This window comes from Oncorhynchus tshawytscha, linkage group LG09 (assembly GCF_018296145.1).
Source record: "Oncorhynchus tshawytscha isolate Ot180627B linkage group LG09, Otsh_v2.0, whole genome shotgun sequence".
Classification (NCBI taxonomy): Eukaryota; Metazoa; Chordata; class Actinopteri; order Salmoniformes; family Salmonidae; genus Oncorhynchus; species Oncorhynchus tshawytscha.
This window is the reverse complement of record NC_056437.1, coordinates 17,813,156-17,832,790: the sequence shown is the minus strand read 5'-3', so window position 1 is coordinate 17,832,790 and position 19,635 is coordinate 17,813,156. Positions and strand designations below refer to the sequence as shown.

The following is a 19,635-nucleotide window of genomic DNA, read 5'->3' as shown; positions in this document are numbered from 1 at the left end:
TTATTCTATAAATGTCTAGCATACTTTTACAACCTTTGTTTTGAGTAGAAATTCCAGTTTTGACTTGCTGGAATACATAAAATATATAAATGGCATTTAAAGCAGTGTAAATCAATAACTAATTCACCGTTTGTCACAGAATCGTCAAACTATGTATGATGTATTCTATAAATGTCTAGCATACTTTTACAACTTTTGTTTTGAGTACAAAAATCCAGTTTTGATTTGATAGAGGGCATGTAGTCCGTCTAAAGGGTGTGTGGTCAAAGTTCTAACCAGTCTGGTATACACTATCAGAAGGGGCCTGGCATAAACTTCTGCATCTTCAGTCATATTAAAATAAATAACTGGAATAAACTACGGGATGAAGGGGTCAGGCCTGACTAACAAAGACAGGTGGATGGACCAAGAGGATCAACATGGACATTCCACAGGGCCACAGAAGGTACAGAATGTCACAGTGGAGATAAGGAAAACTAAGATTGAACCATACACTACCGTGCAAAAGTTTGGGGCCAATTAGAAATGTCCTTGTTTTTGAAAGAAAATACTAGTTTTTGTCCATTAAAATAACATCAAATTGATCAGAAATACATTGTAGATATTGTTAATGTTGTAAATGACTATTGTAGCCGGAAACGGCTAATGGAATATCAACATAGATGTACAGAGGCCCATTATCAGCAACCATCACTCCTGTGTTCCGATGGCACGTTGTGTTAGCTAATCCAAGTTTATCATTTTAAAAGGCAAATTGATCATTAGAAAACCCTTTTGTAATTATGTTAGCACCACTGAAAATTGTTGTTCTGATTAAAGAAGAAATAAAACTGGCCTTTAGACTAGTTGAGTATCTGAAACATCAGTATTTGTGGGTTCGATTACAGGCTCAAAATGGCCAGAAACAAAGGACTTACTTATGAAACTCGCCAGTCTTTTCTGGTTCTGAGAAATGAAGGCTATTCCATGTGTGAAATTGCCAAGAATCTGAAGATCTCGTGCAACGCTGTGTACTACTCCCTTCACAGAACAGCGCAAACTGGCCCTAACCAGAATAGAAAGAGGAGTGGGAGGCCCCGGTGCACAACTGAGCAAGAGAACAAGTACATTAGAGTGTCTGGTTTGAGAAACAGACACCTCACAAGTTGTCCCAACCAGACTGTAAAAATAGCTCCCAATGCTGCCTCTCCAAATATCCTGCTGTAAACTTTATCAGGGTGGCCACTGGCCTAAAGTGCAGGTGTAAATGACAACAGCAATTGTGTTTTTCACCACTGTGGCCCTCACACAAATTATACTTTTGACCCTAACACAGCTATTGGGCCCTTTGTAAGCATTACATTCCCCATTTCCTATCCCAGTGAGCACAAGACTATTTTCAACGTTTTTTCAACGTATTTTGCTCATAGGAGGGGCTACAGTGATGATGATTTATCTTTCTCATCTTATTATTTGACACAAAAAAATCAATTTTCGTCCGAATATAATGATGTTTCAAACTGTAGGCAGTAAAAAAGGCTGTAAATTGCTGACATTTGAGATGCACTTCGACTACTATAAATACAATCATTGAAACTACTACTGTTTTGGAAAATGCTAGAATTAATTGAAGAAATGTGGATTATGTACCGGCAGGTAAATTGCATATTTCTGCAGTCGTTCAAACAGTCGCCCCTGTGAATTGCGCATGCTCCCTGTGTCTCCTTCACTGTGCCCTATCTTTGCCAGGCCGGCAGATGCTAGCTTTGACAGGGTGAAAAAGGACCAGACGCTTTGCAGATATCCATCTCTCCTTGCTTCACATCATAAAATCGGTAGCTATGAACATTTAACTGTTGATGTAGCTAATATAAAACATGAATGTTTTTTGATTTTTTTTTTAATAATGCCATTCATCGCATGAATGCATCATTGACAGTAAATGTCACTACACTAGTTAGCGCGGTTGTCCAAGGTTAGCCACTGCACCAACTGAGCAACTAGCTAATGTTAGGTAGCTCGCTACAAGGGCCTATTCCAATGTCCATCTGTTTTAGCTAATGTGGTTAACATGCTAACCTTTTAGCTAGCAAATATTACATAATATTGTGCTGTATAATCCCAGGTAGAGTTGTGTTGCAATTAACGAGATGAAACTATTTAACGTTATTTTGACGTTTTAAAAGGATTAACAGTTGTTCTTTTAAAGAAATAAGGGGCGTGTACCATGATTTTTCCACTATTAGCTACTGTTAGTTAACTAGCTAACGAGGCTAACTAGCTGCAATATTTATCAAATTTAAGTACTTAACTTTTTATATGTGATACTTTTTGTCGTTTTTGGCATATTTACTCTTACTGATTCCAGTCATCCCCAATGCATCATGCAGCTGTAGCGTTATCTACGCCAGCCAACATTTCAGCTGGCTAATGTTAACCAGTTTGACTAGCCTGGCTAACCACCACAACTGACTCTCTTAAACGGCCCCATCTACAGTCCTTTGTCAGAAATAGACAGTGCACAAAATATGTTATTGCAAACAATAGAACAATGAAAATGTAGCTGTGGAAATATATAAACTAGCGAGCCATCTAGGTACTTTCATTTGTGCTGGTGGCGTTCATTTACAGGAGGACCCTCACCTTGGTAACTGATAGCTATGACCCTCACCTTCAAGATGAACACACATTTTTTCTGGTTGAGTCTATCTTGCTAAACTAAGTTGCGTAGCTGTCGTTGCGTGCTGAAATTAGAAGAATTGAATTAACCAAGTGAATTAACCAGTGCCTTACTGTTAGCTGGTTGGAAGGATGACATAACATTACATTTAAAAAAAAATGTATTCATTATTAGATGCATCTAGCTAGTTATCTACAATTGGCTCATTCATCCCCCACCCTGTGTGTTCTGTCAACTTACCTGGTTAAATAAAAATATTACTAACCTGACATATATTTTGGCTTTGTGACAGATCAAGTTAACTCAAAATCCACCTGAAAATAAAATTCTAAGTAAAAATCAACTATCTATTTGTTTGGTATTGTGATAACTGCAAATATTTTAAAATATGTGCCTATGCCCGGTCCTGTCAAACCTCAAGGGGCTAGATTTGTAAATACTGCAGCCTGTTCTGCAAGCTCCTGTTGTCCCCAGTCAAGAAAATACATGTCACCTCTGACTTCAGTTTATCCTTGAGATGATAGGTTTGGAAACTTGCCTAGAATGGCATGTAAAAGCATCTCCTTACGGTTATGTAGGTCAATCAAAGCTATAGGCTAATCCAGTGCTGTGTGTGTGTGGCCTGGGTGTGATGCTGGTGTCGGCCTAGCTATCTTCCTGCCAGAAGAAACAATCTGTTCTCCAGCTGAGCTCACTCACTGGGAAACCAGTCACATGACCTAGGTACCCAGCCTCCCAGCACTCTGGTTGCCAAGGATATGTGACAGGGCATCTATTCTACACTGATGATTCACTAGGGAAAAAAATGTCTGCTGCAGGAAAGTCATGCTGCAGAATAGGCACTGGCACACCGCAGCAAAATGGAGAGTCCTGAGATTTCTAGTGACAACTTCCAAATCAGTCCTGAAGGTATCATGTCAGCTGTATGCAACGTTCTAGAACATCACACACTGAGTCAAGTATTGCAGTGGGACATAGTTACGGCCAAATATATTGGCACTTTCCTTAAACATCTCTTATTGATCCATTCCAGGGTGCTTTTTGATTTGTGTTTGGTGTTGCTGTCCAGCTGGAAGAAGACCCACAACATTCAATGGAGACCCAGTTTTTGGACACTGGGTCGGTCCAACATTGGACTACAAAACACCTAATAATCTTCTGATTTCATGATGCCTTTTGCACGTTCAAGGCCCACGTACCAGAGGCAGCAAGGAAACCCCACAGCATTATCAAACCTCCCCGTCTTTGATTGTTGGAGGGTGTTCTTTTCATTGACTGCTTAATTTGGTTGTCAGTAAACACAGTGCTGATCTGTATTGCCAAAGAGCTCTGATTTTGTTTCATTGGTCCACAGAACATTTCTGCAGGATTTAGGCTTGTTTAGGGGAGTTTTTGAGAAGTTCAATTAGGCTTTCTTGTGTCTCCTTCAGCAGTGGGGTCTCATGTTTACCAACGACTAAATAAAGCATTCAAAGAAAAGAACACCCTCCCTAAAATCAAATGTGGGGCGGTTTGGCAATGCTGTTGGGTTGCTTTGCTGCCTCTGACACTGGGGGCATTGAATGTGTGCAAGACATAAAATCAGCAGATTATCATTGTGTTTTGGAGTGTAATGTTCAACCCAGTGTCCAAAAACAATGTCTCCGTTGATGGTTGTGGGTCTTCCAGCAAGTCAACAACCCCAAAAATACAGCAAAAGCACCCTGAAATGGTTCAAGAAGTATCACTGGACTGTTCTGGAGCGGCCAGCAACGATCTAGATCTGAATCACACCCATAACCTATGACGAGAGCTGAAAACAGCACTTGGAGGGCTCCCCTCAAACATAGAAGAATTAGAGCAGTTTGCTGCTAAAAAGTGCCAGTAGAAAAGTGCAGCAAGGTCATTGATGGCTACAAGAAACATTTGTTGGCAGTTCTTTTGGCCAATGGCTGTGCAACCAAGTACCAGCTATGGGTTGCCAATAACTTTGTCCATGCCATTTGTCTTTATTTTCGAAAATCTAATTGTTAACTTAAGTTTACAAAAATAAAAATGGTTCTGCAATGTTAAATCGAATAGCAAGGTAAGGAGGCCATTTCCCCCCCCCCAACTTATTTTAGAAGAAATGGGGAATGTATTGGCAAGGAGCCAATATATTTGGCTGCAACTGTATATGGCTTGCATGTGTTGACCTTCCTGACTTGTCTCCTCCTCTCCAGGTAAAATGGCTGTTCCTCCTTCATACTCAGACCTGGGCAAGGCTGCCAAGGACATCTTCAGCAAGGGCTATGGTGAGTTACTAACTATCTTCAGCAAGGGCTATGATAGGTTACTAAATAGTAAAACCATTTGCACACCTGAACAGTTAGCTTACCAAGGAGAAGCCAAAATTCCACACATGACAAAGAATGACAGTCAGGAGTTAGCTGAAGCATGAAATAACAGATAAAGTTACTGTTTATAGTCTGGTGGTGCTATTTGATACACCAAAGCCGCCTGGGAATCAGCCAATGTGATACATAAAAATGTTAAGTTGCACTTGGCTGGCAAGGTTATGGACTGTTAGAAAGCAAAGCAGATAGGGATGTAAGGATTCACCAATATGCCTTGATCCCTGTTTTAAAATGTTTTAGATGCAGCTGCATTGGTCAGAAAATATATTCAAACGTTATGAATCACTAATTCACTCTGTGCTTACTTTCTACCTTCTGAAAATACCTTTTTTTTTTTGTAACACCTGATGCGTCTTCTCCTTCAGTGTGGAACTAAGCATGTAACTGCATTGACAGTCATTGCTCTTCAAGTCCTTTTACCTGCTGAACAATCCCAGGGACTATCAGTAGCCTAGTCAAACTACATACGGTGTCCGGCACCTTCAGCATTAAAATCCCCAAATGACTAGCGCAATATAAGGTTTTATTAGTTAACTGACAACCAATGTAATTTTCTAGGTTATCTATGCGCTGTTGAAAAATGTATTTTACCAGACTAAAAGTAAGCTGCCGGAGACAACTCTCATCTGGCTATAGGCTCTACCTGCTGAACGGGGCCTACAATAGATTTTATTTTGATTATTCAGGTTCACCAACAGCAATAATTTTGGTTGTTTTGCAATTAGTGTAATAGTGTAATATGGTATTCTTTTTGATATACAGAGCAGTGGCGATATTAGCATGTAAATCTTGCTGGGACAAACGCAAAACATTTTAGATGCATGCCAGCAAAGCCACAACACAAAACAATACATTCATTGCACTATAACACTGACAAACGGTGGCCATAAACTGTTAGGTACTACAGTACATAAAACTGTGCCAACAGCAGAGCTTTCCTTTCAGCTAGAGGTCGACCGATTAATCGGAATGGCCGATTTAATTAGGGCCGATTTCAAGTTTTCATAACAATCGGAAATCGGTAAAAAAATATTACACCTTTATTTAACTAGGCAAGTCAGTTAAGAACACATTTTTATTTTCAATGACGGCCTAGGTACAGTGGGTTAACTGCCTTGTTCAGGGGCAGAAGGACAGATTTTTACCTTGTCAGCTCGGGGATTCAATCTTGCAACCTTACAGTTAACTAGTCTAATGCTCTAACCACCTGCCTCACGAGGAGCCTGCCTGTTACGCGAATGCAGTAAGAAGCCAAGGTAAGTTGCTAGCTAGCATTAAACTTATCTTATAAAAAACAATCAATCATAATTACTAGTTAACTACACATGGTTGATGATATTACTAGTTTATCTAGCGTGTCCTGCGTTGCATATAATCGATGCGGTGCGCATTCGCGAAAAAGGACTGTCGTTGCTCCAATGTGTAGCTAACCATAAACATAACATTGAAGCCTTTCTTAAAATCAATACACAGAAGTATATATTTTTTAAACCTGCATATTTAGCTAAAAGAAATCCAGGTTAGCAGGCAATATTAACTAGGTGAAATTGTGTCACTTCTCTAGCGTTCATTGCACGCAGAGTCAGGGTATATGCAACAGTTTGGCCCACCTGGCTCGTTGCAAACTAGTTTGCCAGAATTTTACGTAATTATGATATAACATTGAAGGTTGTGCAATGTAAAAGGAAGTGCATGTCAGAGGAAAAACCAAGCCATGAGGTTGAATTAATTGTCCGTAGCGCACCAAGACAGGATTGTGTCTCGGCACAGATCTGGGGAAGGGTACCAAAACATTTTTTTGCAATTTTTAAGGTCCCCAAGAACACAGTGGCCTCCATCATTCTTAAATGGAAGAAGTTTGGAACCACTAAGACTTACTAGAGCTGGCTGCCTGGTCAAACTGAGCAATTGGGGGAGAAGGGCTTTGGTCAGGGAGATGACCAAGAACCCAATGGTCACTCTGATAGAGCTCCAGAGTTCCTCTGTGGAGATGGAAGGACCTTCCAGAAGGACTACCGTCTCTGCAGTACTCCACCAATCAGGCCTTTATGGTAGTGGCCAGATGGAAGCCACTCCTCAGTAAAAGGCACATGACAGTCCGCTTTGAGTTTGCCAAAAGGCACCTAAAGGACTCGTGAGAAACAAGATTCTCTTGTCTGATGAAACCAATATTGAACTATTTGGCCTGAAAGCAAAGCATCACATCTGTAGGAAACCTGGCATCATCCCTACAGTGAAGCATGGTGGTGGCAGCATCATGCTGTGGGAATGTTTTTCAGCGACGGGGACTGGGAGACTAGTCAGGATCGAGGGAAAGCTGAATGGAGCAAAGAACAGAGAGATCCTTGATGAAAACCTGTTCCGGAGCACCTCAGACTGGAGCAAAGGTTTACCTTCCAACAGGACAACGTCCCTAAGCACACAGCCAAGACGACGCAGGATTGGCTTCAGGACAAGTCTCTGAATGTCATTGAGTGGCCCAGCCAGATCCTGGACTTGAACCCGATCGAACATCTCTGGAGAGACCAGAAAATACTTGTGCAGCGACGCTCCCCTTCCAACCTGACAGAGCTTGAGGATCTGCAGAGAAGTATGGGGGAAACTCCCCAAATACAGGTGTTCCAAACTTGTAGGGTCATAACCAAGGAGACTCGAGGCTGTAATCGCTGCCAAAGATGCTTCAACAAATACTGACTAAAAGGTCTGAATACTTAAGTAAATGTGATATTTCCAGGTTAAAAAAATAAATGAATTAGGAAAAATGTCTAAAAGGCACTGTACTTCATAGACTGACTTCATAGACCGACTTCATAGACATACCTTCATAGACAAACATCATTTACACATACCCACAGAAGTTAGCTCAGACAGATTGCGCTCAGGGGTCTTATGAGCTCCATCAGCAGCAGATTATAATTTAGAATGGGTGAACACTTTATTTGAATGGTCCATAATGAACCATTTATAATGTATTTACAATCCAGTTGCTCTCAATTTATTTATCATTACTCACACATTTGTCAATGTTAGTAAGCTAGTTATTTACACGTGTGTATGTGTATATACACACACACACACACACACACACACAGTTGAAGTAGGAAGTTTACATACACTTAGGTTGGAGTCATTACAACTACTCCACAAATTCTTGTTAACAAACTATAGTTTTGGCATGTCGGTTAGGACATCTACTTTGTGCATGACAAGTCATTTTTCCAACAGTTGTTTACAGACAGATTATTTCACTTATAATTCACTGTATCACAATTCCAGTGGGTCAGACGTTTACATACAGTAAGTTGACTGTGCCTTTAAACAGTTTGTAAAGTTCCAGAAATGATGTCATGGCTTTAGAAGCTTCTGATAGGCTAAATTACATAATTTGAGTCAGTTGAAGGGGTACCTGTGGATGTATTTCAAGGCCTACCTTCAAACTCAGTGCCACTTTTTGACATCATGGGAAAATCAATAGAAATCAGCCAAGACCTCAGAAAAGATCATGTGTAGACCTCCACAAGTCTGGTTCATCCTTGGGAGCAATTTCCAAATGCCTGAAGATACCACTTTCATATGTACAAACAATAGTACCCAAGAATAAACTCCATGGGACCACGCAGCCACCATACCGCTCAGGAAGGAGACGAGTTCTGTCTCCTAGAGATGAACATACTTTGGTGAGAAAAGTGCAAATCAATCCCAGAACAACAGCAAAGGACCTGGTGAAGATGCTGGAGGAAATGGGTACAAAAGTATCTATATCCACAGTAAAACAAGTCCTATATCGGCATAACCTGAAAGGCCGCTCAGCAAGGAAGAAGCCACTGCTCCAAAACCGCTGTTAAAAAGCCAGGCTACGGTTTGCAACTGCACATGTGGACAAAGATCGTACTTTTTGGAGAAATGTCCTCTGGTCTGATGAAACAAAAATATAACTTTTTGGCCATACTGACTATCGTTATGTTTGGAGGGAAAAGGGGGGATGCTTGCAGGCCGAAGAACACCATCCCAACCGTGACGCACAGGGGTGGCAGCATCATGTTGTGGGGGTGCTTTGCTGCAAGAGGGACTGGTGCACTTCACAAAATAGATGCCATCATGTGGATATATTGAAGCAACATTTGAAGACATCATTCAGGAAGTTAAAGCTTGGTCACAAATGGGCTTTCCAAATGGACAATGACCCCAAGCATACAAAATGGCTTAAGGACAACAAAGTCAAGGTATTGGAGTGGCCATCACAAAGCCCTGACCTCAATCCTATAGAACAGTTGTGGGCAGAACTGAAAAAGTGTGTGCGAGCAAGGAGGCCTACAAACCTGACTCGGTTACATCAGCTCTGTCAGGAGGAATGGGACAAAATTCATCCAACTTATTGTGGGAAGCTTGTGGAAGGCTATCTGAAATGTTTGACCCAAGTTAAACAATTTAAAGGCAATGCTACCAAATACTAATTGAGTGTATGTAAACTTCTGACCCACTGGGAATGTGTGAAAGAAATAAAAGCTGAAATAAATCATTCTCTCTACTATTATTCTGACATTTTACATTTTTAAAATAAAGTGGTGATCCTAAGACTTAAATGTCTGACCTAAGGGATTAAATGTCAGGAATTGTGAAAAACTGAGTTTAAATGTATTTGGCTAAGGTGTTTGTAAACTTCCAACTTCACACATTTACGGTAAACTCCGTTTTTATTTATATATATATATATATAATATAGCAAAAAAAGAAACGTCCTCTCACTGTCAACTGCGTTTGTTTTCAGCAAACTTAACGTGTCAATATGTGTATGAACATAAGATTCAACAACTGAGACATAAACTGAACAAGTTCCACAGACATGTGACGAACAGAAATGGAATAATGTGTCCCTGAACAAAGGGGGGGTCAAAATCAAATGCAAAAATCAGTATCTGGTGTGGACACCAGCTGTATTAAGTACTGCAGTCTCCTCATGGACTGCAGCAGATTTGCCAGTTCCTGCTGTGAGATGTTACCCTACTCTTCCACCAAGGCACTTGCAAGTTCCCAGACATTTCTTGGGGGAATGTCCCTAGCCCTCACCCTCCGATCCAACAGGTCCCAGATGTGCTCAATGGGATTGAGATCCGGGCCCTTCGCTGGCCATGGCAGAACACTGACATTCCTGTCTTGCAGGAAATCACGCACAGAACGAGCAGTACGGCTGGTGGCATTGTCAATGTGAAGGGTCATGTCAGGATGAGCCTGCAGGAAGGGTACCACATGAGGGAGGAGGATGTCTTCCCTGTAACGCACAGCGTTGAGATTGCCTGCAATAACAAGCTCAGTCTGATGATGCTGTGACACGCCTCCCCAGTCCATGACGGACCCTCCACCTCCAAATCGATCCCGCTCCAAAGTACAGGTCTCGGTGTAACGCTAATTGCTTCAACGATAAACGCAAATCCGACCATCACCCCTGGTGAGACAAAACCGTGACTCGTCAGTGAAGAGCACTTTTTGCCAGTCCTGTCTGGTCCAGCGACGGTGGGTTTGTGCCCATAGGTGATGTTTTTGCCGGTGATGTCTGGTGAGGACCTGCTTTACAACAGACCTACAAGCCCTCAGTCCAGCCTCTCTCAGCCTATTGCAGACAGTCTGAGCATTGATGGAGGGATTGTGCGTTCCTGGTGTAACTCGGGCAGTTGTTGTTGCCATCCTGTACCTGTCCCACAGGTGTGATGTTCGGATGTACCAATCCTGTGCAGGTGTTGTTACATGTGGTCTGCCACTGCGAGGAGGATCAGCTGTCCGTCCTGTCTCCCTGTAGCGCTGTCTTAGACGTCTCATAGTACGGACATAGCTATTTATTGCCCTGGCCACATCTGCAGGGATCCTGGGCATCGTTCTTTTGGTGTTTTTCTGAGTCAGTAGAAAGGCCTCTAGTGTCCTAAGTTTTCATAACTGTGACCTTAATTGTCTACCTTCTGTAAGCTGTTAGTGTCTTAACGACTGTTCCACAGGTACATGTTCATTAATTGTTTACGGGTCATTGAACAAGCTTGGGAAACAGAGTCTAAACCCTTTACCATGAAGATCTGTGAAGTTAATTTGTAAAAATCCAAATATCTTTGAAAGACAGGGTCCTGAAAAAGAGGTTTCTTTTTTTGCTGAGTTTACTTAAACATCCTGTGTTGTATAATTGTTCTTTTACCAGGTACAGCAAGAATGTCTACAATTGGCATGCCCATCTTTTTGTGAGAAGTTATACTGGTCACTCAAAACTTAGTAGTTTAAATTGCACTCACTCTAGATTAGGGACTGCAAAAATGCTTTACTATTGGTTAGTAAATGGTTTATTATTGTTTGAGTAGCGAGTTAATACATGGGGTATACCCAATTTATAAATGCCTTATATAATTGGTTTATTATGGACCCTTAAAGTAGTGTTACCAATGTGAGGTAACTGGGTTTATGCAGCATATGTTAGTGCATCGAATCGCATGGAGCTGAAATGGCACCGAATCGATTCAAACTAAAGCGTATCGTGTTGGAGCCCATGTATCTGGATACGTATCGAAACGTCTTGAAAGGGAAAGATGCACATCCCTAAATGCAAACCATGATGTAACTCAACACATCATAAACAAATTGTCATTGTTCTTCAAGTCTGCTCAAATGTACACTTAGCTCGTCAACCTCTTGTTTAACCCTCAAGGCTTCGGCATCGTGAAGCTGGACTTGAAGACCAAGTCTCAGAGTGGAGTGGTGAGTCTTCTGTTTCTGTCCTCGCCTTTTCCACTTCTCTCTCCCTCCCCCCGCCACTGTACCACCTGCGCTTCCTCGGTTGCTCTCTCTCTGTTAATGTTAATCAGTCATTAACATTCCTTCTTGCTTAGTAGAACATCTTAGTAGAACATTTTTCTTTCTCTGAGGAAAAAGTAGATTGCGATTCTGTGACTGTAATTTTATAAATAACCCTTCTCTCTCTATGGTACTGTAATAACGACCCTTCTAACAGTTTGTAATTCTGTGCTCTAAGGTTCACAGGTTGCTAGGTGATGTTGCTGGCTCTGCTTGGCTTTATGCTTCAGGATAAAGAGATATGACAGGCTGTGTGTGTGTGAGAGGCAGCTTGTGTTTAAGACTGTGTGTGGGGCCTGTTTGTCTCCATCTGCTTATCCTAACCCCTGCTCTGTCCCCCTGCCTCCTGGACTGCGCTCTATTTTAGATGGTAAGACTCTCTCCCGCAGTGTGCTGATGTCTCTATGTATGTACAACATGATACGTGCTGGAAAATGCATCGACAGACTGTCTGATTTCACTGTTAAGTCTTGTTTTAGCATCCTTGTGTCCAGCAGATGGTACTGTTAGTCTGTTTGCATCTACATCACTGTCCAGTGACTATTATAATTCTGTCCAACTAATTTACATGTATTTCACATCCATTTCTTTGTCCATCTGGATTGACTGGTGTCAATGTCTCTTCAACTAATTTCATTTTGTCATCCATTTCTTTGTCCAGCTTCAACCACTGACTGCCATTCACTGCTTTGCTGTACCTACACTACATGAACAAAAGTATGTGGACACCTGCTTGTCGAACATCTCATTCCAAAATCATGGGCATTAATATGGAGTTGGTCCCCCCTTTGCTGCCTCCACTCTTATGGGAAGGCTTTCTACTAGATATTGGAACATTGCTGCGGGGACTTGCTTCCATTCAGCTACGAGCATTAGTGAGGTCGGGCACTGATGTTGGGTGATTAGGCCTGGCTCGCAGTCGGCGTTCCAATTCAAAGGTGTTCGATGGGGTTGAGGTCAGGGCTCTGCAGGCCAGTCAAGTTTTTCTACACTGGTCTCGACAAATTATTTCTTTATGGACCTCACTTTGTGCACGGGAGCATTGTCATGCTGAAACAGTCTAATCTAGAATGTCATTGTATGCTGTAGTGTTAAGGTTTCCCTTCACTGGAACTAAGGGGCCTAGCCCAAACCATGAAAAAACAGCCCCAGACCATTATTCCTCCTCCACCACCAAACTTTACAGTTGGGACTATGCATTGGGGCAGGTAGCGTTCTCCTGGCATCTGCCAAACACAGATTTGTCCGTTGGACTGCCAGATGGTGAAGCATGAGTCATCACTCCAGAGAATGCGTTTCCACTGTTCCAGAGTCCAATGGTGGCGAGCCTTTGGTTCACTCCAGACCTGACTGCCCTTGACCAGCACAAAAACATCCTGTGGCGGACTGCAATAGCATCGAACAGTCTCCGCGATATGCAACTGTTCAGCGACGTCAGGAACCAATACACACAGTCAGTCAGGAAAGCATACGCTAGCTTTTTCAAACAGAAATTTGCATCTTGTAGCTCTAACTCCAAAAGGTTTGGGGACACTGTAAAGTCCATGGAGAACAAGAGCACCTCCTCCCAGCTACCCACTGCACTGAGGCTAGGCAACACGGTCACCACGGATAAATCCATGATAATCGAAAATTTCAATAAGCATATCTCTACGGCTGGCCATGCTTTCCTCCTGACTAGCCCAACCCCAGCCAACTGCTCCGCACCCCCCGCAGCGACTTGCCCAAGCCTCCCCAGTTCTCCTTCACCCAAATCCAGATAGCAGATGTTCTGAAAGAGCTGGACCCGAAAAAATCTGGACCCGAACAAAACAGCTGGGCTAGACAATCTGGACCCTCTCTTTCTAAAATGATCCGCCGCCATTGTTGCAACCCCTATTACCAGTCTGTTCAACCTCTTTCGTATCATCCGAGATCCCTAAAGATTGGAAAGCTGCCGCGGTCATCCCCCTCTTCAAAGGGGGTGACACTGTAGACCCAAACTGTTATAGACCTGTTTCCATCATGCCCTGCCTATCTAAAGTCTTTGAATGCCAAGTTAATAAACAGATCACTGACCATTTTGAATCCCACCGTACCTTCTCCGCTGTGCAATCCGGTTTCCGAACTGGTCATGGGTGCACCTCAGCCACACTCAAGGTAGTAAACGATATCATAACCGCCATCGATAGAAGACAGTACTGTGCAGCCGTCTTCATCGACCTGGCCGAGGCCTTCGACTCTGTCAATCACCATATTCTTATCGGCATACTCGATAGCCTTGGTTTCTCAAATGACTGCCTCGCCTGGTTCACCAACTACTTCGCATACAGAGTTCAGTGTGTCAAATCGGAGGGCCTGTTGTCCGGACCTCTGGCAGTCTCTATGGGGGTACCACAGGGTTCAATTCTCGGGCCAACTATTTTCTCTGTATATATCAACGATGTCGCTCTTGCTGATTGTGATTCCCTGATCCTCCACTACACAGACGACACCATTCTGTATACATCTGGCCCTTCTTTTGACACTGTGTTAACTAACCTCCAAATGAGCTTCAATGCCATACAACACTCCTTCCGTGGCCTCCAACTGCTCTTAAACGCTAGCAAAACCAAATGCATGATTTTCATCCGTTCGCTGCCCGCACGACTAGCATCACTACTCTGGACGGTTCTGACCTAGAATACGTGGACAACTCCAAATACCTAGGTGTCTGGCTAGACTGTTAACTCTCCTTCCAGACTCATATCAAACATCTCCATTCCAAAATCAAATCTAGAATCGGCATTCTATTTCGCAACAAACGCCGCCAAACTTACCCTAGTAAATCCTCGACTTCGGCGATGTCATCTACAAATAGCTTCCAATACTCTACTCGGCAAACTGGATGTAGTCTATCACAGTGCCATCCGTTTTGTTCCCGACGTGCCTTATACCACCCACCACTGCGACCTGTATGCTCTAGTCGGCTGGTCCTTGCTACATGTTCGTCGCAAGACCCACTGGCTCCAGGTCATCTACAAGTCTATGCTAGGTAAAGCCCCGCCTTATCTCAGCTCACTGGTCACGATAACAACACCCACCCGTAGCACGTGCTCCAGCAGGTATATTTCACTGGTCATCCCCAAAGCCAACACCCCCTTTGGCCGCCTTTCCTTCCAGTTCTCTGCTGCCAGTGACTGGAACGAATTGCAAAAATTGCTGAAGCTGGAGACTTACATTTCCCTCACTAACTTTAAACATCAGCTATCTGAGCAGCTAACCGTTCGCTGCAGCTGTACATAGTCCATCTGTAAATAGCCCACCTAATCTACCTACCTCATCCCCATATTTTTATTTATTTACTTTGCTGCTCTTTTGCACACCAGTATCACTACTTACACACCATCATCTGTTCATCAATCACTCCAGTGTTAATCTGCTAAATTGTAATTACTTTGCTACTATGGCCTATTTATAGCCTTACCACCTCATGCCATTTGCACACACTGTATATAGACTTTCTTTTTTTTCTATTGTGTTATTGACTGTACGCTTGTTTATTCCATGTGTAACTGTGGTTTTGTTTCTATCGCACTGCTTTATCTTGGCCAGGTTGCAGTTGAGAACTTGTTCTCAACTAGCCTACCTGGTTAGATAAAGGTGGGTGGGGGGGACTCCAGACGATGCTTGTCATTGGGCATGGTGATCTTAGGCTTGTGTGCGGCTGCTCGGCCATGGAAACCCGTTTCATGATGCTCTCGACGAACAGTTATTGTGTTGCTGTTGCTTCCAGAGGCAGTTTGGAACTCTGTAGTGAGTGTTGCAACCGAGGACACACTTTTTGCGTTCTACGCTCTTCAGCACTCTGCGGTCCTGTTCTGTGAGCTTGTGTGGCCTACCACTTCGCGGCTGAGCTGTTGTTGCGCATAGATGTTTCCACTTCACAATAACAGCACTTATTTGACCGGGGCAGCTCTATTAGGGCAGTAATCTGACAAACTGACTTGTTGGAAAGGTGGCATCCTATGATGATGCCATGTTGAAAGTAACTGAGCTCTTCAGTAAGGTCATTCTCTTGACAATTTTTGTCTATGGAGATTGAATGTCTGTGTGCTCGAAGTGAGGGATGCAACTGGTGTGTCTGAAATGGCCGAATCCACTAATTTGAAAGGGTATCCACATACTTTTGTGTGTATATATAGTGTTTCTGTCTATACTTCCTCCCACCCACCTATCCACCCTCCTTACCTTGCATCCCTCACTTTCTTGACCTTTATTTTCCTGGTGAACCTTTTCATGCTCTATTACCTGTAATCTGTTTTCTGTGTTTCTCCTTACATCGTTCATTAATCATACAGGGTGTTCTCTTTTGCTGTAAGCAAAAAAACATCCCTTTTCAAAAATCTGCTTTTTCTAGATCTCACTCACTCACTTTAAACTATTTGACCAACTCTCTCTCCACCATCTCTTGCCTCATACATTTTCCTCTTTTTCCTCACTCTCTCCCGCCCTCTCTTCTCTCCCCCTCAGGAGTTCAACACATCAGGTTCCAGTAACACAGACACAGGGAAGGCAGCTGGTAACCTGGAGACCAAGTACAAGATGAAGGAGCTGGGCCTGAGCTTCAACCAGAAGTGGAACACCGACAACACTCTGGCTACAGAGGTCACTGTGGAGGACCAGCTGGCTCAGGGACTCAAGCTGGCTCTGGACACATCCTTCGTACCAAACACTGGGTGAGAGAGGGACATCAAACTGTTAATGACATACCACGTTATTCCTTTTGACAAAAAAATATGAAATGATTTAGGATTTATTAATTAAATATGTTATCGCCTTTCTTTTTTTGGAGTGTGAAGGATCAGATATGAAAGGTTATTTGTTGGGTGTCTCCTCTCCATCTGTCCTCAGCAAGAAGAGTGGCAAGCTGAAGACAGGCTACAAGCGTGACTTCCTTAATGTGGGCTGTGACGTCGACTTCGAGGGTCCCATCATCCACGCAGCCGCAGTGGTGGGCTATGAGGGCTGGCTGGCCGGGTACCAGATGGCCTTTGACACGGCCAAGTCCAAACTGGCCCAGAACAACTTCGCCCTGGGATACAAGGCTGGAGACTTCCAGCTCCACACCAACGTGTGAGTATCTCAATGCAGTGGATCTTGCCTAGAAACACTGGATTTGTTTTTGAGTGAGTCATCAGAAATGTGGAATGTGTTAGATGGTAAAGTTTGGGAACCGTGGCTGCTGTTGCCCCGTGTCTCTCAGCAGTAATGGTATGGAGGTTAGAGTAGGAAGGAGTTTCTGTGTTACCTTCTCTCTCTTTCAGTAATGACGGAACAGAATTAAGAGGGATCCACCCACCAGAAGGTGTCTAGGAGTATGAACTAGGGGTTGATTTGGGCATGTCTGTTAACTGCTCTCTCTCTCCTCTCTCAGTAACGATGGGACTGAATTTGGGGGTTCTATCTACCAGAAGGTGGATGACCAGCTGGAGACGGCGGTCACTCTGGCCTGGACGGCCGGCAGCAACAACACACGCTTTGGCATCGCAGCCAAATACGCTCTAGACAAAGATGCTTCCCTGTCTGTGAGTAACACACAGTTACATTTACACACACGTTCCATTTACACGCTTTACCCTGGCGAGACATCAGCCCTTTACCCTGGTGGGACTTCAGCCAGCTTTACAGACTAACACACATTCTCTGGCTGTCTCTAACTGTGTCTCCCCCTGCAGGCCAAAGTGAATAACGCCAGCCTGATTGGAGTTGGTTACACCCAGAGCCTCAGGCCAGGTGAGTAACAATCACAACAGAGAAGGTTATGATCTAAGCACAACCGTCATGTTAGGTCTAGCTGTAGTGTTTAACACCTCCAGTAATATTATTCTCCTCTGTGCGTGTAGGTGTGAAGGTGACTCTGTCAGCCCTGATCGATGGGAAGAACTTCAACACTGGCGGCCACAAGGTTGGCCTGGGCTTCGAGCTGGAGGCATAAAGCAGGAACAAGACCCACCAACCAAGAGAAGAGCTCAGAACCAATCACACCTCCATTCCCAACCACATGCAAACCCTACCACAGCCCTTATCCAAAACGATCTTCATGTAGCCTCTCCATTCCTGCACCTCTGTCTCTCTCACACACACACACACACTAAGTGTTTAGGGAGGAATAGTCAAACCCGTGGCAGCCATGTCCGTCATGACTGAAGTAGCTAAATAACCTGAATGAATACTGAGAGACATTCTGTAATGTCATGGCCATTATATATTCTAGTCCTTTGGTTTAGATAGTTAGCTACCACTACCGTTCATCTTGTTTTAAAGAAAGTGTTTCAGTCTTAGAGGGGAAAGGCAGGCACATAAGATGTATACCTCCCCTTTAACTGACGTTGTACAGAAACGCAGGGGAGTTTTGTCATCTGACTGGTATCTGAAGAGTCACCTCAGTAGGGGTTTGGGGGAGTCGTCCTTGGGAAACTTGTAGCTCATGTGCTTATGTACGTGTGTATATATTCCCCTTCGTCTGAATGAATATCTGGAGTAGAAGGGAAGGCTTGGTAAGAATGGAAGCCTCATGCATTTGAAGTCCAGTGTTCCCTCTGTCGGTCTGTTTAATTGTATTGGTTTGAGTATCAAATGTTGTATTTTGGTTGTGTTGTTGTCAGTCGTGGACCATGGTATCAGTTAAACTAGGTGTGATCATAGGATGTTTTAGTGATGTTGGACATGATGTACGACTCCATTGTATGTTTTCATATCACGGATGTAAACCATTGTTGGTTTTGGTCGGGAAGGGTGTAAAGAGACCGGTTAAAGCCAGAAGAAACAGGGTTGGCGTAAGAACTATCTAATTTCAGACAATTTATGTTTTAATTCCTCATTTGACTGAAGTGAGATTTTAATTGAGTCCAACCTTGAAGGAATCCACCATTTGACCACTGCTACCATCTGCTGTTACTGTAACCACTGAACAATAGGGGCGTCTGCAGGAGAGTTTCAGTAAGATTAGTATCGTCCGCCGAATGCAGTTCTACATGTGTCCCGAAACACTCAAATATTTTCCTCTCCTTTGCTCGGTTGCCACGCTTCTGTATATGCCAGCTGGTAGGTGAAAATAATATGGTGGAATCTTCCAGTAGGTTAGAATAGGTGGCATTTCTACAGTGTTGCTTTCATCTATCTAGTTAAGATCTGTGGTCACGTGAAGAGGGACGTGGACATAGCGCTATTTGAGAGTATTTTGAGCGACTTATGAGTTAGAATTTCTGTTCAGGGATTTAATTTAGTCTGTTCTAAAATGAGTGTCTTGGTGCCATTCTAGAATGTTGTTGTTGCTCATGCTACTTTGGACCGACACCCCTTCCTGGCTGCCATCGGTCCCATTGGGAGCCAATCAACACTCCCTGTCATTCCCACTCTCTGTACATAGTATACATATTCTCCTCTTAGTTTCACCACTCCTACAGTCAGAAAACACTTGAAGGGATCATGTCAGAGCCCGTTGTGTGGAACTCAACTGTTTCCTTTACCAAGTCATAAACCAGTTATCCATTTCTTTGTTTTCTTTCCATTTGTTGACATAATTGTGCATCACTTTGATTTTGTGTGTTTAGACACAGTACCACATTTTTTCCAACTTCAAGTAATGGAAGTCTAATAAATAAACACATTGACTTGATCATGTCATGTCTTTTGTTTCTCAGAAGACATGAGAATATTTTCATTGTCCGTTAACGCTGAAGTGAGAATAGTAGTGATAATTGCAGTATTTGGTTCAGTTGTAATAATATGTATTTAGAATTTCTAATTCTG

The 19,635-nt window shown here is 43.1% G+C and overlaps 1 protein-coding gene across 2 annotated transcripts; it reads left to right on the top strand.

Moving 5' to 3' along the window:
- Positions 1 to 1,660: 1,660 nt before the first annotated feature.
- On the top strand, positions 1,661 to 19,501 carry LOC112257487 (voltage-dependent anion-selective channel protein 2). Of its 2 annotated transcripts, XM_024431084.2 has the most exons (9): positions 1,661 to 1,814; positions 4,861 to 4,932; positions 11,717 to 11,766; positions 12,230 to 12,232; positions 16,354 to 16,559; positions 16,735 to 16,956; positions 17,258 to 17,408; positions 17,559 to 17,616; positions 17,727 to 19,501. In XM_024431084.2, the coding sequence occupies exons 1-9, from the start codon at positions 1,688 to 1,690 to the stop codon at positions 17,816 to 17,818; spliced, it is 981 nt and encodes a 326-aa protein (XP_024286852.1). In that variant the 5' UTR covers positions 1,661 to 1,687; the 3' UTR covers positions 17,819 to 19,501. The 2 variants fall into 2 exon arrangements, with proteins under 2 accessions (XP_024286852.1, XP_024286853.2); XM_024431085.2 differs by lacking the exon at positions 12,230 to 12,232.
- The last annotated feature ends 134 nt before the right edge of the window (positions 19,502 to 19,635 follow it).

What these genes read in the sequence shown, in the direction of transcription:
- LOC112257487 (XM_024431084.2), top strand. Translation starts at nt 1,688, where the DNA reads ATGCTCCCTGTGTCTCCTTCACTGTGCCCTATCTTTGCCAGGCCGGCA. An exon ending in TGCTTCACATCATAAAATCG is followed by an intron (nt 1,815 to 4,860) that starts GTAGCTATGAAC and finishes CCTCCTCTCCAG; the next exon opens with GTAAAATGGCTGTTCCTCCT. An exon ending in CATCTTCAGCAAGGGCTATG is followed by an intron (nt 4,933 to 11,716) that starts GTGAGTTACTAA and finishes TTAACCCTCAAG; the next exon opens with GCTTCGGCATCGTGAAGCTG.